Source organism: Plectropomus leopardus, chromosome 20 (genome assembly GCF_008729295.1).
Source record: "Plectropomus leopardus isolate mb chromosome 20, YSFRI_Pleo_2.0, whole genome shotgun sequence".
NCBI classification, from domain to species: Eukaryota; Metazoa; Chordata; class Actinopteri; order Perciformes; family Serranidae; genus Plectropomus; species Plectropomus leopardus.
The window spans coordinates 6,234,944-6,258,706 of NC_056482.1; the positions used below are offsets into that span (position 1 = coordinate 6,234,944).

The following is a 23,763-nucleotide window of genomic DNA, read 5'->3' on the forward strand; positions in this document are numbered from 1 at the left end:
GCTTAAATGCTGCACTGGGTGGGTTTTGAAAGTGATAGGTGTGGTGTTTGGTGCTAACACAGACCTGTGTGTCTCTGCCTAATCATAGACAGTAAAAAATAGTGGATTTAGCCACCTTGACATCACCCATTAATTTGTGGACTTTTTTTTTAAGCCTTGAGTTTGGCATGTTGGCTGTTAACATCTTGGATTTTTGGAGCCAGAAGTGACCATATCTGGTGGAGAAGGTGGTGACAATCTCAGAACTACTGGTCTGATGACAATAAGCCTCTGAGGCGAGGGACAGTATTTTCGGCTGATCTGATGTAGCCAATGCATATCAGAGCCTAGATTCCCTGTTCCTTCAGTCATTTTGGCTAATCTCTCTTGAGAAATTTTCATATAATTTCAGATATCAGAACAGTTCGGATACCAAAATCCTGTCCCATTGCTTACAGATTCTGCATGTGCAGAATCTGTTTATAGAGATTAGGGTGGAGATAATCCTAACACTAGCTGCTAGCTTGGTTAGCATTATTCATTTACATCTGTGGTTAACTTTGATAATGCAAATTTTTGCAAGTGAAAAACAGGCTTAAAACCATTAAAACAAAATGTTCATACTACAAAAACTAAAAATCAGACTCCTTAGATGGCATTTTAATACAGCCAAACGCTGAAACAAACCAAAGACTTTTTAGACGAACAAAAAGTTTGGGTTAACATGAACACATTGAGAATGCGACAGTTACTTTGCCTGTAGTCTGTGAATCAGGGTTTACGTCATGGTTATGTAACTTAACAAATGTTGTTGCTGTGGTAATACCTTGTCAATGGATGGCAAACACCGGTCACTCAAAGTGGCCAGGAACTTAATTATGCATAACCTTAAACTACTAGACATTGAAATTGATGTATATAAAAATGCACCCTTGCACAGTTGTCATGGACATGCTATAAAGTTGGGGTTTTAACTTGTGGGTCTATGGGGATCTACTCGCTCCAGAGCCAGCCTCAAGTGGCCATTAGAGGAACTGCAGTTTTGGCCCCTCTGCATTGGATTTAATTTTTAGCCCTGGAGGTTGTGCCTCATACGTCACCCAAATTAATGCTCCACATTCACATGTTCAGAATTAAATTCCAGAGTCTGGATAATAATCTTCCTCCAAGACAGGAAGTTGGCAGGCTTAGGGGAGAGATAAAGAAAGTGAGATGTGATAAAAACATCCTGACCAGGAAATCACCACGCACCAAATTTATCTGACTCGTTTCCCATATTTTCTCCTCAAAATGCTTTGCACAGACTGTTGTGTGTATAAACAGGTATAAACTGTTGTAAGGAGTGTTTGTATCTTATGTCATACTTGAGTAATTGAAACAAGTTACTCCATGACTAATGTCTGTGCTGCAAACTGATGTGATTTCTGTTTTGTATCTGTTTCAGGCAGAATGTTTGTAAATCAAAGATCTTGGTTACTTTTGGCTGGTCTTAGAGACTCAGTAAGCTTTCTTGTGTTGGGTCTTTGTCTGTTGATTGTTTGATAATGTAGGGATCCAGCAATCAGACTTTATGAGGAGGAAGTTGTTTTTTTCCACAATTACTGTACAGCTGTGGATGAAAACGTGCAGCCAAAGTGTTCTTAAATGGAGACCTCTGTTTAAGAACGTAAAAAAAAATTGATTTGTGCTGCACGTGAGCCATGTGTAATGACATCCAGCTGGAGGTTGTTTCAGGGTAACGCAGAATGTACAAACACTCTCGCTCTGCCCATTCGCCTCTCCACCTTTCCCAGCATCCCTCTCAGATGGATGGAGCCATTGAAATTTTTCTCTGAACGGTGTGTGTGGTCTCTGTAGCCTGACACTAGGACTTTTGTACCTGTGTGGGTGTGTGTGTGTGTGTGTGTGTGTGTGTGTGTGTGTGTGTGTGTGTGTGCGTGCATGCTTTTATACTTGTCCCAGGAGTTGTCTTTGACACTCCTCATTCATATGCACAAAAATGCAACCAGCTGAATACCACACCATGCTTGCTTTTGTCTTTATTTCTTGAACTCCTGTGCCATAAAAGCCTTCTGTTGTGCTTGTTGCTTCCTCACTTTAGTGTTTGCCCTCCTCTAAAACACCCTGACAGCTCCTGTTTCTTTCTTCGACTGTCCCTATAGACACAACGCAGTGTCCCTTTCTGTCCAGATCTTCCCTTGGCTGGATGTCATTGTGTAGCGTGTTGTGTGTGCATCTGGCTGCAGGAACAGCTGTTTGTCCTGGGTGGTTTTGGCATGTCAGGGTGCGGTCTAGGGTCAAACCCGATGTCACATTGTTCTGTCCTAGTGTACTTCTGCGGTGGCCTGGTTACAGCCGGGACGACCGGCCTGAAAGTGTGCTAATTGCACGGTTGTGGCCAAAAGGAGGCAGCGGTAGATTTAGCATCGCAGTGAGATGGATGGAAGGATAGGTTTTGCTGCAGCTGTAACCCATGATCATGGTCATCTATAAAAGGGCACATCTCTGTTTAGCGCCTGAATGGATAACAGAAATCTTCCCTGAGCCACAACAGTGGGATCTCCTGCTGAGTAACTAGAGCTTTGAGTCAGCAAAAGGCAGAAAATAAAGGGAATGGTAAAAAAAAATGCCATAATTAAGGCGTATTTGATAGACAGACATGTTGTGCTGTTTGTAAAAGGTTGACTATGTAAACCATATGTAAATTTAGCAATGTGTGCTATGGAGTTTGTGCAAATGTTGAGACAATTTAAGTGCTATTTCAGCATATTAAAAAAAAAAAATCTAACTGTCTTTTCTTTGTGTCTCGTTCTCTCCTCTCCGCAGCGGAACCAGCAGACCTCTTGAAGATTTTAGATTTTCACAGTTTACCTGAGGGTGTTACAAAAACAACGGGTTTTTGCTCACATAGGAGGTCAACACAAGGACCTGATGTGGCTTACAGAGTATCCAAAGATGCCCAGCTCAGCGCCCCCACCAAACAGCTGTATCCAGGTAAGTATCTGACTCAATACACACAACATCTGTCTATCTCTAAGGCTACATCCACATGTATGTGTTTTTGTTGTAAAACAACAACATAAATAGTGCTACATTTAGGCCAAGCTTCTGCACTACTTAGGCGCTTTGAGTCCCTTAAATGGCCACCTCTGAAAATGCTGCAGTCAGCACCACTCGGATCAGGTGGTAACTAACATCACTCATTCGGTGATCAGCTGGTAACACTGTACCGATAGCAGAAGATCTTGCTGTGAGAACATTATTCCCACCCTCCAGGTCCAGGTCTCACCTCCAGGCGAGTAAGCGGCTTAATTTTTATCCAAAAATGCCTTTAGCTATTCTTAATTATGCAGCACCACTACCTGCACTGACACTGGTAATGGTGGTAACAGAGCTAATTATGACAACATAGTCAACAATGCTAAAGGGGTTTTACGGTTCAAAATTGGGCCGCTGTTGTTTTCATAGCACCTGTTGGGTCAGCATCACTAGCAGTAATTGTCAAATTAGCTATGCCATTTGCTACTAGCTACTACCCAACCTGGATTGAGTGCCGTGTAGTAACTTGAAGAGTAGCATAATTAATCTTTAGATCTACCTTTAGATGTACCTTAAGATGGTCAAAAATGTTCTTGGTGGTTATCCGTTAACTGTTGACATCCCTAGTTTTAAGAGGTATCTTTGTAATACTTTCTGTGACTTTGCGATTGACCACAGAGTATGGGGGAGTAATGGTGCTAAAACGCTTGAGTTTACAGAGTTGTTTTTTGTTTTAAAATGAGAACACATTTGTGTGGATGCTGCTGTGGCCTAAGGTCCAATACCATCATCTCCTTTTGTTTCTCAAAGCATGTCATTTTAAATTTTTATTTCCAAACATTATACAAACCAGTTCAATGTCATTTTTCCCCAAATTATTTGTCCACAACTCTATTTCAGGTTTATTACTACAGATGTTTTCTAAAGATATTTAACTTGCTAAAAAGTTGTCTGCCATCTGGTTAGCTTTATGACCTTTCACCCCACATCATAGTAAACAGGCATTACAACATTTAAAGGTGGCTGGAAAGCAATTTGTATTTGCTCCCACCTAGCCTGTTCCTGTCCTTTACCTCAAGGCAACACTTTTATTGGCTCCTGTAACTTTATTATTTATGTCAACTCCATCTTTGGATTATGAGAATATCCTGCTGTTTCATTTTTTGCTCTCCTGTAAACCCTTTACTAAAACACATACCGCATGTCCACGGCCTTTACTGTAAGCCTTGTTCATGTAAAAAAAAAAAGAAGAGCACATCTGGACAATTCTGGTAACTGAGTTAGTCCTGTTGCTTAGTCATACGCATTGAAATGTTGAAGATAATTTGAGGATAGATCAAGATAATGCATGCTAATTCCCCCCCTTGGAAACACACACCAGATGCATGAGAAATCCAGCCCTGTAATATTTGATGTTGTAGGAGGAGCTGGACGATGGAAAAGCAGTGAAAATAGGGGTAGCTGAGGGGAGGGAAAGTCTGGGGTTCCACTTTTTTTGCCTTGTTCTATTGTGCTGACGTGGCTTTGGGTTTCTGCTTTATGGTGCGCTGCAGTACTACTTTCCTCTCTCTCCTCCCTCTCCAGCGATCCTTCCTCGCTTTCTCTCACTCCTCTCTTTATTTTCCCTCAAGCGCCATCATTTTTCCCTCTATCATTCCTCCTACCAGACGGCTGCTGCCTCACAGTGTTTTCTCCCTTTGTGTTTCATCAAAACTTTGTCTTGTGAGGCGCCCTTTTCTGTACACCTTGTTTTACAGAACTTCAAAACCAGATGCCTGACCTGTCCAACCAACTTCTGAAATTATTGATTTTCTTGCTCCTTAGGGGGATAAAAAGAGCAGCGATGTGCTCTAGATCCAGAAAAGAGGGAGAGATAATAACCCTTCCTGTGAGCTAATCTTCCCCAAAGCTTAGATTGGAGGACAGCCTCATTCACGGTCCTTTGAGACATTGCGTTGGCCTTAGTGGACCTTTGATCCGTGTCACGGTTCTTCTTCGGGGCTTAAAGTAGAGCCGCCGAGCTCCTGTGGCCTGCGTGCCCTATCCTGCTCTCCAATCAAACAAATACTATTCACTTTGAAGCTCTATGAAAAGCAGAGCCCATATGAGTCTCTGTTTAGATACACATGCTGTAATTACACACATGCTGCTCATCCAAAATAACAGTCTACTTAAAACAAAGCAACTTGGTGGAGTTCATCACAGGCACCACAGAGTCTTAAGGTGCAAACAGAATAACTAGCTGTCTGTGGCTTGAAGGCTTTAAAATGTAGCAGAGGCGTCTGTGATGTGGTCCCTCTCACGCCTCGACATTAAGAAAACGTAAAGCTAATATGTTCCAGAGGGCAGCTAAACTTGTGAGATCATTTTATCCATCTCTTTCTTCCCCTTTAAGAAAGTTTGCTACCGAGCTCTGACTTTGGCCCCAAGCCTGGAAGTATAATTTGCCTAAATTATCAACCCAGTATCCTGCCTGCTGAAGGTTAGAAAAATGGCACATATAAAGAGAAGGCATGCTTGTTTTGTTCTAGTGTTGGTAATAAAACCCACAGTAGCTTTGACTCAGAGCACACTGGCCCGTGACCCCATAACCACAGACAGTCTGTGATGATGTGTTGGAAAAGAGCAAGCACAGACATGCAATCATTAGGCAAACATGTGGAAGGGATGATTCATTTGCTGAGGGCCTGAAAACACAAGAGTCCTTTCTTACCTTTATGATGTGAATGAGAACTAAGGAAACAGGGCGACGAAGCCACCGGCCCTCTTTAACTTTTATGCCACACACTTCCCACATCTCAGTAGTCTGTTGTCATCCAGTGATGCTCTTTGTGTCCCAGAGCTGTCATACCCGTTAGGGGCTATAAGCAGTTGCACAGGACTGCCTGGTCTAGAAAAGATATTTTTTAATGAACAATAATGAAGTAAAAATTAATCTCCCACAACAAAAATAGGCCACATTTTAGCTAACAGATAATGACAAAAAAAATCTCAGAGACAGGCAAAATAGGCAACTTAGGTAGACTAAGTACATAGATTACTATTCCCTATGAAACAAACACACAGAATTCAGTGGTTAAAAACAAATCAATCATCATAGCACTGGGGCAGGGATAGGCAACCTGCCCCTCTCTAGTGGCTCCCCCGTGGCTCTGACAAAAAAATTGATGGAAATGATGAATAGTTATTTTTTTACATTTTTAATTTTCTTTTATCATTGTTGTAGACCTAAAGTGATTCCTAAATTCTCCAGCTGTAAAAAATATGTAGTGTTTATATAAATAAAAAAAATCTTTCATATTTCTTCAGCTAAAATGTGGATCATAGGTGTATGGCTTCTTGCCTTTTTCCTCTAAATTTTGCCAAGCTTTGATTGTAGTGGTTAGTTTTGAGCTTATGGATTCCACATCCAAAAAGGAGAAGTCTCAGAAGAAAATATAGAATTTATTTGCGTGTCGACAGATTTACTTGCGTCATGTTTTCAAAAATAGATCTTCGATAGCAACGTTTTCAGACCCCTGGGTTAGGGGGGTTATATTCCAAATCCTATATAAACCAAATCCTGCTTAACACTGGCCCTCCTCTATCCTGACAAATCTATGAGCATGAATACAAATTCAAATTGTCATAAATCTCTGGATGTAGCTTTGGCATTTTGCAACGAAGAGTTTTCTCCTTCGTTGTTTGTCATGATTAGCACAAACAGCAGGGAAAGAAAGATGCAGCGGCTCTGACATTGCCTGTGAACGGGGTTAGCTGTCACTTGGCATTTATGCTTGTGGTCTGGACTGCTGCGGCTCGATGGCACAAGCCATTCAGTGAGGGCCCTTTGCTGTGTCGTACGGTCAGATTTAAATGGTCAAGCTAAGATCATAAGCTGTAAAAGCAATAACAGTGCCTATATTTATTATCGTAAAAAATATCCCCATCCCACATGAATAATATCATTTAATTTAAGCAGAAACACACCTCTATGTGACTTACTACTGATCAGTTATATGAGATGCACATTACAAAAATACAACAGTAAAATGAGATAGGTGTTAATTAGAAGTCTTGATAATTAACAAAATAACAGTTCTAATATTTTATGTGACAGTAAGTGAGGATGCATGATAGAGAACATTTAGCCAAAACCTGACAATGAATCATTTTTATCATCATTATGCAGATAATTATGCCAGCAGTTTGCTCCAAATGTCTCTGTGGTCTCGATTAAAAGATTAGAGTGTGCTGCACTTGTCCTCATCTCTGTAGAACAGGCCATGTATCGCTTATGAATCATATTCTATTGGCCTCAGGCACTGTGAGGTGAGGACATTACCAGAAGCAGAGGTAATCAGAGGTCGATCATTAAGAGTAAGTTCCTATTGATTTAGTGAGCTGTTTGCAATTTAAAAGATACAATTAAAAACACCTACATCTAAAACTATATTAGCGCTTCATAATGTTGATTGCTGAGTATCATTTAAAAAAATGATCAAACCAGTACCTGGACTGCGCTGGACTTTTTAAGGCAAAATTAGTAGTGGCCAAACAGTGGACTTACACCTTAGAAGGCCATCACATGACGCCACTGGGCACATCAAGACCCTTTCTCACAAATTTATAATGTTAAAGAGACATTTCTAAATCAATGGATACATTTTTTGATTCTCACAACACCTCTTAAAATGATTGGTTTCACTATCAGGATTTAATCTAGTCCATCCGATAACATTTGGAAAGTATGGAAGAGCCGCAAGATTAAATCATTTTATCATTCCAGTTAGCAGAGTGCTAAACAGGAAGTAGCCAGTTGACCAGGGGAGGTCTGTGGTGTGCTTGCTCTATGGGCCAATGATGCAAAAACAGCGCTGATCATCCAGGTAATTTTATACACAGCAGTTGAACAATTCTGGCTTCATGTGCCACTGAGCAACTGTCAAAGAGTGAGACTGCCAATGAATAGGGTCCCACCTCCAACACTGTATCTGTATGGGTTGTAAATGCTGTGGTAGTGAGTCGATCACTCGTCACATTTAATTGAAGAACGCTTGAAGTTATTGGCTGCGAGCAAAACCTGAACTTATAGTTCAAAAAGCAAAAAAATGCTGGTATAGTTTTGACTGGAGAAGTTTCGATACTCATTCAACCGATTCCTCAAAGGCATCGATTACTGATACCCAGCCATATGCTGCATTCATGTGATGTCAGAATTTCTGAGCTGAGAAGTCGTTCTTCCGACTCTGATGTGTTTGTGTGCTTTGAGGTCGCAAAGTTGGAGCAACATGGAAGCTACAAAGAAGATGGGTTGCATTTTAATGCTAAGAGCATTTAAACAAGTTGATAACTGTTTCCACTTTATTTATGTTTTTATATATTATTTTCTTTTAATACCATATTATTATATTACACTCAACATGTGATCAAAAATTGACATTTAATGTGTGAATTGATAAAAAGTTTCTCAACACTGACCAAACATGGACTTTTGCCCAACATCTTTATGCATTTATGGCGTCACATTGGCAACTCGTGTTATAAAATAACATTATCAGTGTTTCAAAATGATCAAAGTTTGCTTACTTGCTACAGCTAAAATATGCATTTACTAAAATCTGCAACTACTAAAAGCAAACGATAGCAGCTAGGAACAAAATAACAAAATGAATAAGCTGCTGCCCTGAAATGTCACGCAAACAACACAACTCGGGTATCATCGAAATTTCTCAATTTCACACACATAATTTCAACTTCGGAGGGCCGTTTATGTGATTGTAACTCGCAAATACAGTATATACAATCTTTCTGAGGAGCACATGAAGGCAGCAATATTTGTATCTTCCTTCCTTCCTTACACGTAGGACACACACATCCATCTTCCTATCGCTATGTGCCTCTCTTTGTCCATGTTTCTCCTTTTTTTTGCCCAGGCACACATGTTGTCTCTGCAGCAATTTGCAATCCCACTGGAATGCTACTTACCTCTTACAGAGGGAGGTGATACGGACACAGCGATGACTGAATGACCCATTACAGGACACAACACTTTCTACCCCATTTACCTGCTTGTATGCACACTGACAGATGGTGGAGAGAATCAGTCAAAGTGCTGGCAGAACTCCTGCCCCTCCCTGACTTTTCAGGCATTCTTAGAGATTCTCTAAATTTGGTAGTTGAAGTCAAATACCACCAAACTGTAGACGAGGTTGCAAACCACTGTCTGTCTCTTTTAACTGGAAAATTAAACCTCTGTCCATCAATTCTAAAGTTGTCCCACGGAATTGTCCAAGAGAACATAAAAGCTCACTTGAGATATTTTGTCAAAATAAAAGAACTTTAATTGGTTATTTAATCTGGAGGAGATTGTCGGGACGCGCCTGATTGGCCAGTTGAGACGTCTGGGCTCGTCTTTCCCAGAGCCTTTCTAGTCTGACACTGATGATGGTGCTGCCAGTCAGTGTAAACTCCCATGACTTCTGGCACAACAGCCTTTCCATTCCAAACCATGTCCACACACACACGTGCGCACACGCACACACACACACACACACACACACACACAAATGAGGAATGAGGTATCTCTCATCTGGTGGCCTGAAGCAGCGTTTTGAGAGACACATTCCAGAGAAACCTGATCTTTTCTGAATGACCAACCCCCCCCGCCCCCCTTACACATGCACACACACACTTTGCTGTGAGGTCCTGAAGAGAGAGTGAGGAGGAAGGGTCACAGACACAAGAGGGCGCTTATTTAATTTTTTCCTCTTCTCGTACTGAGTTTTCTATTTTTGTTAACCTCTTCTCTCAGGGCATCCTAGTCCTTGCAGTGATTGCAGGGAGGACAACACGCTGAAAAAACACAAATCTACAAATGAGAAACCTTCCTGTATGAATGTGACTTCAATTCAATTCAGAGACAGTTTAATTATCAATTTCTGCCCTCCAAATAGTGTTTTAAATTTGAAAAATTAGTCATTTCTTTCCTCCCCCCACTCTCTCTTCCTCTGTGCTGTGGTGTCTCTTTTGCCCCTAAGCTGACCCTTGACCTCCACACAAACAGCTTGTCCTGAGCCAGCGCTGACTCATTGTCTCTGCGACACACACATTGCTCATGCAACAGGATGCGGCAACAAACTTTCCATCTGTTTTCTTTTATATTTCTACTTTTATATTTCCCACTGTCCATTTTTTAACATCTTAACTCTTCATTTCACATTTTTCTGCCCGTTCAAGTCTTTATGTATTTGTCACCACACTCCTCCATATGAGCTTTTTGAAGGCCTGTCTGTCTCTTCTCTGTCTCTCTTGTCCGCCTGTTGAGACATCTGTCAATTAAAGCAATCTTTCTCATATGATGCCAGGCTGAATTCCTGAAAGAGCACACTGCCAAGGCATGTGCTCTCCGCATGATGTGATTCTCTGCCTGGCATTAATGGAGCAGTTATAGAAAAAAGCACAAAGACAAGACAGAAAGACAAAGAGACAGACAGATGCTGACTGGGTGAAAAAGAAAGAAGAAAGTGAATGGATGATGGCGGCACAATTTGAGAGCTTCTCCTTTCTTTCTTCTTTCCCTTTTCCACTATCTCCAGATTTCCACACCACATTCCCCTCTGAGCCGTCTTTTTCTCCACAGTCTCTGATTGGCTAGCCACTTCAATTTAGCATTTTCCAGCCTGTCTCCTATTATTCTGAAAATGGTGGCAGAGTAAGGGGGTTTGATGACTGCACGAGGTGCTACAAAACCGCCACAGCCACAAACCCTGCCTCTCTTTTCCGGCCGTCTGGAAACTCTGCACATACTGAGCAGCAAAGATCTGCTACTGGAATGTTTCTTTGCTCATGTTAAATACAATCCAGATAGCTGGTTTCTCTTAACAATCATGGTTTCAATAGAGTTAAATTAAATTTGTATTTTTCTTTTTTTAACTCAAGAATCGGAAAGATCTGTTTGCCTCGAGTGTTGTCTGACTTCGACATCAGCGAGCTGTAGCCTCCTCGGATGGTTTGAGAGGCTGCTCTCTTTCTGGGGTCCTGAGAACACCCCACTAAAGGAGTCTGTCTGGCAGATGTGCCCCAAATTTTAGTAAAATGCAGGAAATAGTTGAGGCTGCACAGTGAGACCATGCAGAGAGAGGCAAACACATCTTTTCTGTGTCTGTTTCTGCACTTTTTATGTGTTTAAAAGTATTGTAGGTATTTCCATTTCCATACTAATGTGTCTTTAACTTTCTCTCCTGTAAATTTTTTTTTTTCACGTCCTCATCTCCAACTCTGCTGGAGCGTCTCAGTCTCTGTTAGATCGATCAGCTGTGGGAGAAGAGAGAAGGGGTTTGAAGGATAGTTTTCGAAACTCTCCCAGGATCACATGCTTTTGTCATTATGCTTCTCATCCTGCACTGTGTTGGAAACGCTCCAGTTTGCACTTTTACTTCTATTTTTTGTTTTTTTTTTTCCCCTCTGATTGGCCTCTCGTCTGCCAGCCACCTCTTTCAGATTAATCCTCTCTTATTACATTTTGGGCAGTCCACAAATCGCTGGTGTTTCCTTTCGGCACTCGCCCTCCCAATTCATCCAATCTAAATTGTCTGTTTTTGTAACTCTCCTTTCCATTAGAAATAAAAAATAATTTTCATACTCCCACTTGACACTGAGGAGCACAGTCTGTCTCCTAAAATAATGTTACGGTTACAACATCCTGAACACAAACATAGTTTTTCATTCCGCTTATGACTATGAATGGTTTCTGCTACACATAACTCTCCATAACTTTTCTCTTTCTATCCAACCCGCCAACCGTCCTGCCAGGTGATGTGTTCCCGGAGGATTTTTCCATCTTGGCCACAGTGAAGCCCAAGAAGGGCAGCCAGTCCTTCCTGTTGTCTGTGTACAATGAGCAGGGCATCCAGCAGCTCGGACTGGAAGTGGGCCGCTCGCCAGTGTTCCTGTACGAGGACCACACAGGCAAACCCAGCCCCGAGGACTACCCCCTCTTCAGAGGAGTCAACCTAGCTGACGGAAAGTAGGTGCACTCGTCGTCGGCGCAACAAACATCCGACAGTTACACAGTACACTTACATTAAAGCATGTTAGACATTTTGTTTGTGCATCTTCCCCACTAATCAAAGTCCAGCTGGATGTTGTCCAGTTTGATGCTGGTTTAGTTTGCTGAGCACCTGGCCCAGGTGTCTCTTTTGTAATCAATCTCATTTGTAATTTTGTACATTTGATCCCTTCATTTTACATGTAGTGCTATTTATTAATCTAGATATTTTTTGTGTGAGTTGCAGTGTGAGTGTTGGAGATATCGGCCGTAGAGATGTCTGCCTTCTCTCCAATATACTGGAACTACATGGTACTCGGCTTGTGGTGCTTAAAGTGTCAAAAAATACATTTGAAAACATCAGCAGCAATGTCTCTTTGCAGAAATCATGACCCAGTTACTCAAGATAATCCATAGGCCTTGTTGTGAGCAGTTTCATGAAGGAACTGTTTTCTTTCTATTAAACTACACCTGCCAACAATATCACTGTGCAGAGGTAAGCGTGCATCATAGATGTATAATAAAGCTTAGATACCAGACCCCAAGATGGCACTTATTCAGTCAGAGTTGCTCCCCATATGCCAAAATAAATATCTAGCTTTGGGTATGTGGCCCGCTAAATATGTGCAGTCATGTTTCTCCTGCTGGCACTGCCTGAAACATTATTCTTACATCACAGATTTATAAATCACTTTTCTCAGGTTTTATAAATATAAAACCTCCATGGATGAAAAAATCATGATAGAAAGATTCGTAATTGACCTTGATTGCAGTTCAAGGTGTTATGTTAACAATTTTACAGACATCTCTTTTACTATTGTAGTCTATGGGGAATGTGCTTTTTGGGCTGCAGGGGATTTTTTCACTGCAATACTACAATTGGCCACTGGCAAATTAAAAGAAAGGCTGAGGCTAGCTAACATCACAGCTCAGCCGAGGAGGACGTCACTAATGTTTCCATTTTCGCTGTCACAAGCATGAGCCTCTTGTCCATGAGTAGATGCGCACTTCCATCTTCGTGGTCATTGAGTGGCGGGTGTAGTTTGGTTGAAAGAAAATAGTTCCTACATAAAACTGCTCACAACAAAGTCTGTGGATTATCCTGAGTAATGGGTCGAGATTTCTGGAAAGAGACAGAGAGTCTTTCAAATATTTGGTGCTTTGACCACCACAAACCAAGTGATTTGTACTAATCTGCAACTCAAAGCGAATCTACATTGATAAATAGCACTGGAAGTAAGAGGAAAAATTGGTGTTTTTAAATTTGGGGTGGACTGCCCCTTTAATGTGGATTGCAGTATGGAATCTCGTGCTTTGTGGCCACAGTGTAGAACTGTGTTTTTACTACGAAAAGAGGCTAAACACAAAAGGGTCTCTCAGAAATGCATCAGTGTGTAAGCTGACAGCATGTAACTCAGTATGTGTGTGAATTAACCTCATCTTCCATTCCAGGTGGCATCGAGTGGCCATCAGTGTGCACAAGCAGACCATCACCCTCATTCTGGACTGTAAAAAGAAGACCTCCCAGAGGCTGCTCCGAAGTGCCAGCCCCATCATTGACACCAAGGGAATTGTAGTATTTGGAACTAGAATACTTGATGAAGAAGTCTTCGAGGTAGGTATACTTTGACTGCTTAATCTGCATGTTTTTAATGGTATTATTCTAGAATTTGTTCTGTTATTGCACCATTTTTTCCAGATGCACATTACTTTTCCACTCAACTGTGTCCATTTGGCACATAGGTATGTTCGATTGATTGTGCCAAAGTGGGATGAGTGAATTGATTTATAGGCTTGACAGCTAATGCAATTTCGCATCTCCCATTACATGCTATTTTCCAGGCTGTAGTAAACAAGTCTGCATACCAGTCCTTTTTATGGATGATACTCAGGCCACCTTTGATTTAAAGCCCTCCAGCAAATGAGATAAAAACAAATGAGATTCTGCAGTACAGTCACATGTGGCTGTGGTGCAAAATGATGGTCATCCCCTCTCCCAAATCTGTGCCTAACAGCACACAGAATGGGGATTGTGGTAGTGGCCACATCCTCCATAGATGTGTGGATTTAGCTCATGGAGCCCCCAATGTCTGAACCCCCAATCTCTGCCATGGACAGACACACAAATCAAATTTAATTGAGGGTGCCACATATTCCACATCTTCTGCACAAAAACAGAATGTCCCTGCATTCTGTTTCTGTTTCCAACTGTGCTGCATTCATTTGCTGTTTAACTCTGCATGTGCTGTTTTTGAAGTTTCTCCTTTTGTGGCTACAAAGCAGTCAAACTGTTATATTTTTGATTGTGCTTTCATTTCTGAATTTTTTCTCTGAATTGGTTGCAACTTTTTTGATTACAGAAGTTTTTAACAAGCGGTGACAGGTTTTCATTATTAGAACGAGGGCTTAACGTCTTGCTTTCTACTCTTTTTATACATGCTTTGTGGCTCTAGATGAAGATTAATGTTAATCTGACAACTGACAGTCTGATAATTCTTTTGGGCTTTAATATACCCAGAGAAACCTGATGTCCATCATAACAAACTATTTTTATGCCTCCACGCTGGTGAAAGCCTTGGCCAGAAGCATTATGTTTTCGGGTTGTCCTTCTATCCCTCCCATTCTCGTGAATACAATATCTAAAAAACATCTTCAGGGTATTTGCGTAGACTCAATGATGAAGTTATTAGAAATTGGTGGCCATAGGTCAAAGGTCAAGGTCACTGTGACCTCTACTGTCTCATTCTTCTAAACACAATATCTCAAGAAAACCTTGAGGGAATTTCTTAAAATTTAGCACAAACACCTGCTCAGATAAACTGATGAGAATTTGGCAGACAAAGGTCATAGGTCACTGTGACCTTGCTTCTGTCTAATTCTCGTCAACATGATTTCTCAAGAAAGCCTTGAATGAATATCCTTAAGTTTGGCACAAACGTCCACTTGGACTCAAGAAGGAACTTTGAAGGAATTTTGTGGTCAAAGGTCAGAGGGAAGTGTTGATGTAATGTATCTAAAAGGTCAAAAGTCAAATTCACCGTCACATCACGATGTTCTGCAAAAAAACAATTCTGGCCCATATTCAACATCATAAGTCAGGCACAGGAGTAGAGACATTTGGTCAGATAATAAAACTGTAGATAATAAAATACGTCTTGTTGCGTTTTCACAGGCATGACTGTAACTGCAATTGACTGCTTGAGGAGGCATACAAGCACAAGGCGGTGATTCTAGTTTGGCTTTTACCTAGCGTGAAGAAGCAGAGTTTGGATAGCGCCTAAAATGAGCTTTTGTGCAGATATTTGTGGCTCTTTAACATGACCCCTGTGAGGGACAAACACACACCAAAACGCACACAGAGAGGCACAAGGCACAAGGAATAGTGTTGTCTTTGTCCCGTCAGAGTTGTGCTTGTTTAAAGGGGGATTAGTCTGTGAGGCTGAGGCCCTCAATAATAATTAGTAACAGAGGCTGACTGATGTGACTGATGCTGAGCCAGCTGACCTTTAACCTCACTGCTGCCCAGAGAGAACAGACAAAAAAGAATGAAATATGACATCACCCCCCCTCTCCCAAACACACACACAATCCCTAAAGTTGGTCTGCCAAGCCATGGGGGAGATGGATATATGATGGGATGTAAAACTTCTTGCCATAATTCTGAACCATTAATCATAGCCTCACAACCAAAGCCAGATTTCAACAAAGACTACGTGTTGTACTGTATACATTATTTCCATAACAGTGTTAGAAGTGGTTCATGAGCGCAGCAGGAAAGTACAATGCTATTTTACATTACATGGATTTTGTTCTAGTGAAATTCTTGACTATTTAAAGAGGCATAAATACAGATGTTTAAGCTGTGTGCTCATGTATAGCTATTATTTACCTTAAGTCTAATGGCCACTTGTAAATTCCTCCAGTTGCCAACAGAATGACTGCATTTATTCCGCTACAGTTGTAATTCTGCTGTAATTTTATTATTGCCTATAGCATGCTCGTCATGAGATCAGGGTGATACAAGACCAATTTAAATCTTAACCCAGCTATCAGAGCGGCGGTAACAGCCCAGTGGTTACCGTGGGAACAGACAGATATTTTGTGTGAGATGTTTAAAGCCCTCCTGCTGTGCGTCTGCCAGTCGGGAGACAGGACAGGCTCCAGTGCGTGCAGAAAATGGAAAATATGCCACATAGTTTCCAAATTATGCTCAGGCAGCGCTCCTTTTCCTCCTCTTACTCCCTTCTCCCCCTCTGTAGTTTAGTCTGATCCTGTGTTGACTTTTGCCAGAGTCAGTTACCAACCAAGAGGTGGTGAGCTTGAAAACACACACAAAAAACATATGTGATTTCACCAGGAGGCCAATTAATTCAGCTGACTCAAGAGGCTACAATTTCCAGTCAATCTCTTTAGAAAAACAACGCGTGAAGGGGAAATAATCAGAACTGTCAATTTCAGAGAGCTGTTTTTGATTTGATTTCTCTCAGTGGACTTCCATGCATCATAAGGGAGACTGCAGAAAAAGAATTTCCTGTAAAACAAAAGATATTGAAATACAGAGGCAAAGAGGACAAATAATCCAGTTTATGACACCTTTACATTACAGTGAATGGTGTGTTTTGTTTCCCTGTAAAGCTCCTTAGTGGAGCCCGGGCCTTTTCTTTACATACAGCAGTCAGGAGACAAGTAGTACTTACTGTATGCTGAGCTGGTTTGTGGTTTGGTTTCTGACACGGCTATTGTGGTCACAGAGAAAGCGTCTATGCTCTATAAGTGGCATAATGTTTTTTTTTTTCTTAGTAGCTGACATAAGAGTAATGTGGCGTGTGCCAGTAAAGACTGTGAAGATAATTAAGGCAATGATTATGTAAGAAGACAGGTATTTTACCTGCAAATCAGCGCTCATCTGTTGCAAATGAAATAGTAATTATTCCTTTATAATGACTGTCATGTGCATTTTAAAATCAGTCATTAAAGGGATTCTCCACCAATTTTCAGCCAGCTTTGTATTATAACAATGTGGGTAGTGTGTGTTAATGAACTGTGGTAAACTTCCCTCCATCTAACCAGTCCCTTGATCTCCCTGCTCTCCTTTTGCTGGCTCTTGGGCTGTTGTTCCAACTACAGGCTGTGCTTCTGTATTTTCATATTGCCTGCCACCCACACCACAACCATGCACACAAAGAGTATGGAAGTGGATTAAGAGCCATACCTGCCCCCCTCTCTCTCTCAGACTCTGATCAAACAGTAAAACTAGTCAGTGCTGATCCATTATAAACCAAGATTATGCTGCGTTGCTTATTTCTTGTCTAAAAGGTTTTCAGAAGCATTTTTTTAGTGGCCTGTTTAGCTTTAAAAGCGAGAGTTTGTGAAGAGGAAGTGGGCTCTGTCTGCACAGTGAAGACAGAGGCTGAAAAAAATGACATCAAACGGTATAACTAAGCAGCGCTGATCAAGTATAAACAAAGAGTCTGTTACTGCGTTTCCTTTTTTTGGCCTCAGATGTTTTCAGAAACACGTTCAGCTGTAATAGGGAGATCATTTGTTACCAGTGGGCCGATATTGAATGGATTTGTTTACAGACTAGTTTGCATTATGTCACCTACCTGGGGAAGCGTTGATTTGCATTGGTGCAGCGCTGTGCATTCTGGTAGTTGCAGGTTTCTACCTCTTGAGTAAAAGCAAACACCTTTGTTCCTTTTGTTTTCTGGTCATGTAGCACTAATTTCAAAAGTATTTGTGTCTTCCTACTGCATAGACAGCCTACTTTTATAAAAAAAAAACAAAAAAAAAACAACACCTTTCCAGTTAAGCACTTCTTCAAGGGCCAGTTTCATTCGTAAAGTCCAACTAATGACTTCTAGTTTTTTCATTGTTTTTATTTGTGACTGTAGGGTTTTGTGTTTTGAAAGCATGTGTGTACTTCCAGTGTATTTTAGTCTCTGTTGTTTAGAATTTAGGGCCTGACACAGTCCATCTGCAGAATGTGTCCCTTGATTTTCCTGTTCACTGTTGTTTCCCCAATGAGTTTGCCAAGAAAAACCAGAGATAATTTAATGCCCATCCCTCGGTACTAAGTAGCATTCACTGAAACAAAAGGCTGTGGTTGGTTCACAGACGGACCACTCGACCTCACTCAGAGGGGACCACAGGGGAGTGAATTGAAGTCACCGAGGTGGAGCTGTGCAAACACAGCACTTCTTGTCTGGCCTCCATTGTTGTGGCCAAAACAGAGCAAAAGCATCCGAGTCCAGTATGAATGTGGGCGATAATATAGTGTCATTTTTGTCACATAAAGACATAAATTTGACATATTAGAGAGTCGGAGAAGAAGAGATCAAAAGAACAACATGTTCAGGATTGAGAGGAGGGAAGCTGGAGCAGAAGGTTGGGGTAGCGGAGCCAAAACTTTTGGGTCATACTCTGGAAAGAATGAGGAGCTCTCTCCCCACTGATGTCAGTCCTGGAACAGCAACCATACCACATGACATCATCCAGAGGTTTCCTTGGTATCCGCTGATAGGCTGTCCCAGGCTGATGGTCCAAACTAGGGGGAGGCTGGGAGGCTAGACGTGCATGTGTGTGGTGATAAGTCAGGGAAGATGGGCAAAAAACTGTGATGTGCTTGTGAAGAGGTGGATCAAGGATAAGATTTACCGAGTAAAGGATTAGAGATGGAATGAGTGGGGGGAGTCAAAGGGAGTATGATAAGAGTAAGGAGTGTAGTGCAAAAGGTCTGGAGGCCTTTAATAGGGCTGGGATGAAGCTCGTTGTGAGACTCCCTTGGAGCAAGCAGAGCCAGGAAAAAGTAGTAAAAACAAGCAACACATGCGCTTGATGCTTGTTAAGAGCTTTAATATTGTGATGGCGTGATGAGTTTTACACATCCTGTTTTCTCATCTTTACCTCAGGACGCTATGTCTTCTTTCCTTGCCAGTCACTCAGCACGCATTATTTACAATTCACATGTTTCAGCCATCAAAGTTAAAGATGTGCTCACCTTTCCATATTTACAGCAGATTTTTCCAAACTCAAATCTGATTGAAATCCATTTTGGCCCAGTGTCTGAGGTAGTAGTAAAATTGGTTCAACTGATGTTTCCAGGCCTGGACTTGGCTTCTGTGTTATTATTTGTTATTAGTGGGAGCTCTAGTAAAATTTTTCAGTCGTTTGTTCCACAGTATGACTGTATCTAGTATGATACTAATAATACTAGTTTAGCTCAATCTTTATCTGCAACTGTATAGAAATACCCTACCCTGACCCACACCCTTTAGAAAAAAGCTGTGCAGCATTCTCGTGATGATTTAGAAACATTGTAAATGAAGCTTCAAACTGTTTGGTACAGTTAAACATTTTCTACAACAAATGAACCTGTCTTCTTCACTTTTTGAGGTTAAAAAAACTTCAAGGTGTCACAAAGCAGTCACAGGTCTACCTCAGATGGTAAATGGATGGATAATGGCTCGTCCCATGGAGCCCCATTAGAGGTGACCTAGAAATTCGATGCCCTGCTTGGGTCTCTGGAGTCAGAAATATGAAGGGGTAGTTAGACCCTGTTTCCACAAAGTACTAAATTGTATCTTGACACAGTATATCTGATCTCAAATGGACAGTTCTAAGACAGCAGTCTTCCAAATAGAGCTGCAAATTGTTGAGGATGCATTGAGATCAGACCTTGACCGCATTGTTAGACCACCCAAACATGGTTCATTTACGTACAGCAAACAACTCAGGCAAGGTACAAGTTGCAGAGAATCCACCAATCCACCAATCTTACACTCAGTTGCCAATTTATCTGATATATAGGTCTGGGCAATATGTATTGATACTGTATCAGTATATGGATATGAGACTAGATATCATCTTAGATTTTAGATATCAAAATATTGTTGGGGTTAGAGTTTTCTTCTTGAGGTTTAACAGACTGCATTAAAGTAAAGAGATGCAATTTCTGAGGTTTTCTACTCTAAACCAGATTGTTCTTGCTGTTCTATTATTTGTCTTTACCCACCTAGTCCTGATATCTGCATCACTGATTATTATTTATCAAAAATCTTATTGTGTAAATATTTTGTACAAGCAATAATGGTCAACCCTTCAGTATGGTTGCATCATCAATATCGAGGTATTTGTTCAAAGATATTGTGATATTTGATTATTTTCCATATCTCTCAGCCCTCATAGGTCTATTAGAGGTGCGTCTGTTATTTAGCCTACTCTCATCGATATAAATGGAATGGACAAAATAATAGAAACACCCCTCATTACAACTCAGTACAATGCAACAGCACCATAAGTTGCAACCTCCAAAATCACCATACAGTCAAATCGACACCTCTAGAAAATAGTTCCAACAAAAACCAAAGATCATGAAGGTAGACTTGATTGCAGGACTGTTGTAATAGACTGCATTAGATTAGCTTAGCATACCTAATGAACTGGCAACTGACTGTATGTTTCTGCAGAGTCCAGTGTGTGTGTGTTTCTGTTGGTCTGCAGTTTTCCCACAGATAAAATCAAGCCAGTGGGGAAGCTGGGAACTGCAGTCTGTCCCAGCTGGATTCAGACATACAGTAATCCAGATGTTTTTAATCTGAGTGACAATGAATTATTACAGATTCAAGTAGAGAATTTGAAACTGCGTATTTCATTGTGTAATATTGTAACCATGATGTTACTTCTGATTGGTTTATTGTGGCGTAGCGCTTCAGTCAGTGATATACCTTAAAAACAGCCAAAACTTTTCCAAAGCATACAGTAATAAATCCCTACTCATGTACTCTGCTGTTGTCACATTTGTCTGCATTATCTTGTCCAAGGTATATGTCATGCTTCACTGTCAGAACACACTGCCTCTATGCATTTCAGTCTGAGGAATGGCACATTGACTTCAGTAGCCCCAGGGAAGATGGAGTTTCCACCATGGATAATTAAGAGAATTTCCTTAACTCATGTCAGATGTTTGTCTTTCGCCCCCTTATTCCCTCTGTTATTCCTTTACTGTGTCAGCAAGCCCTGAAGTGTGCCCTCAGCACTTTTTCATGTAGATTTCAGCAAATGGCCAAGCCAAGCACTCCACGTCTGTTAGATGAGACGAGCCCGCTCTGGCTTCCACCAACCCCCGAATGAACGGGAAAAGTGAATATGGCGTCCTCGGAGACCTGGCATTAAAATCTTATACAGGAGGGGGTGCGATGTGTGCTGGAGAGACTGAGGGTGGAGATGATGGAGAGGTCTAGATGGGATCTGAATAAACTGGGAAGAGGCAGAGAGGTGAGGGAATGGTTAAGGTGCTGCGCGGTGGATAAGTGGGGTGGCAGACGGGCTTGTTGCTCTTGGCAGCCGCTCTGAGCGTTGGGATTGAGCTGCAGTCTGGAGGGGAAAGTGTATGTGGGTGAAAATGTATTTGATGTCTGGGGAGGGTTTAATTCTGTGAATTTGTCGGGGTGGGATTTCTACGCAGGCACGTGTGTTTCTGAACATGTATGTTTGCACAAATATATGTAGATGCTTCTTTTTTGTTTACACGTCCATGTGCATTTTTGTGTGCATCATTGATTTATGGTCTCTGTGCGGCGGGCTGACCTCTGCAATGTGTTGTTTGGTTTTTGCGGTCAGGTTGGAGTATGCCCAGACGCTGGGACTGCGAGTGTGCTGGTGCAGGCTGGCAGTGGGACCAAGGCCTGGCTCAGAGCTCAGGGGTGACTGTGTAAATATGTTGTGAAAGTAGCTCGCCTTAAAACGCAGCCAGAGCTCGGACCTCCCAGAGTCTTATCCTCCTCTGTGGGGCCTCCTACCCATTTTTTTCTCCTTTGCTGATATATAATCCTGAAAAAAAAGATGAGAAACTAGCCTTGAGTTTTCCTCCTTTAAGTTGTTGTTTTAGAAGCATAAAAGGTAAATAGGGCCATTATCAGGTGTCCCTGGGGATATGGAGAAATAATGAGCATTGGTTTGTGCTGTTTATTTCATGCTATGCTGCTTTAAGCCAAGAAAGTGCAACCCTCCATAAACTGATCAGCATGGGGCCCCTGACATCACCTCAAGACCTTACTCTAATAAAAATAAGCCTTTGTTGGGCTTCCTTCACCTCATGCGTAAAGTATGTGTGCAAAAGAAAGACGGGAAGAGAGCATATAATTTTGTCAGCATTTTAGTCGCTCGTGCAGCAATAATTGACGCCGTTCATTAGCTGTCCATTGTGTCGTGATGATTTCAAAACCACACCAACATTACTTTCCATCACATGCATCACATGGATTCAGAGGAGGGAACACAATGAACTCGGTCCACCCCTACATGATTGTGGGTCAGGTTCAGACAGAGATGAATGTTTGGCTTCATGCTCACTAGAGCACTCTCCTGCCCCCACCTGGACACAAGCAAAACATCCAGGCAGGGATTCGTGTGTGGGCCCAACAGGGTGAGGTCTGGGGATGAGAGCCAAAACGTTGTTATCATTTTAGTCAATAAAATACAGAAAGAATAGATGAATCTGAACGTTTTTCATGTTATTGATCAGCCTTTGTCCTGACATTTCATCTTGTAAACTGGCGTGCAATCACTTGTGGATCCGCATTCATGTTTGTTGTGCACATGGTGCAAGCAACAGTTTCTTTAACACAAAGTATGTGAAGCGAGCTCGGCCGTCGCTCACAGCCACAGGCAGTGGCTTTTCCACCGGAGCTTTGGCCAGAAGAAGAGTCATATTTCAGCCGAGTCCAGGGAGATGCTGACAGCAGCAGCCCTGTTATTGTCTGAAAATTCTGCCTTAAGCACCACTCTGATGTGCCACATGATGCTCCAGAGTGAAAAATGTCGCTGTCCCCTCTCAAATATGAAAGCTGATTGCATGTCTTTTATGGTTCCCTCAGGGGTTTGGGTGTGATTGTATGGTTTTTTTCTCCCTTTGGTCTGCTCTGATTGGGTGTGGGATCAGTGGTTCTTGTGTGTCTGCATTTGCATGTGTTGTAAGTTAATCATTTTACATATATTTCAGTCTGTGTCACGCATCCGCTTCTGTAGATGTGACTTGAAGTAAGTAATAAGCTATAATTTCCTGTTCTTTTTAAGTGTTGGGTTTAACCAATCAGCATTATCGAACCCTAAATCCCTGACTCGGCACATACGGTAGTTGCAGTGCGGTTTTTCCTGCCATGAAAATATAGAGAAGTAGCCTCTTTATACAGTAATGGAGTAAATATCTCATGCTTTAATGGGCTTGCTGGACTGAGTTGACCAGTCAGCGCCAGAATTCTAAATGAGAAGTTTGGCATTAGCATGCAGCTGGAGTACAGTATAGGAATATTTACTGCTTCCCTACATCTGTAAAACAGCAGCTTATATAACGTTTGGCACCAGAATCTGTTGAGCGACGTGTGGTGAAAAGAGCAGCTCCAGCTCAAAGACAGGAAATCAGAGCCAGCTTTAGAGGTTGTCACGGTGGATCAAGACTTTGACAATAGTTTTACTGTGAAGGTGTACAGTTTCATGGAAACGCATGTAGCGTATGGCCTTTAAATCGACACAGGAATAATTTATATGAAAGATGAAGGGTAAAAAGATGATAAGCAAGCAGCTCTTTGTGACACAGCCTAGAAAATACAGATGTTTTTCTCACCATAGTTTATATGTAATCAAAATCAGAAAGAGTGTGCATCAAATATAATTATTATATGTTTATTAGTATAGAATTGTTGTTACAAATAAAAAGG

General features: G+C 41.5%; 1 protein-coding gene across 2 annotated transcripts in view; it reads left to right on the forward strand.

The window, feature by feature from the left end:
- Positions 1–23,763, forward strand: part of col5a1 (procollagen, type V, alpha 1) — a 98,452-nt gene that overhangs the window by 17,548 nt on the left and 57,141 nt on the right. For both annotated transcript variants that reach the window (XM_042508952.1, XM_042508953.1), the window contains exons 2-4: positions 2,806–2,973; positions 11,812–12,025; positions 13,499–13,661. In XM_042508952.1, the coding sequence (XP_042364886.1) occupies positions 2,806–2,973; positions 11,812–12,025; positions 13,499–13,661 (545 nt within the window). The remainder of the gene's footprint in view (positions 1–2,805; positions 2,974–11,811; positions 12,026–13,498; positions 13,662–23,763) is intronic.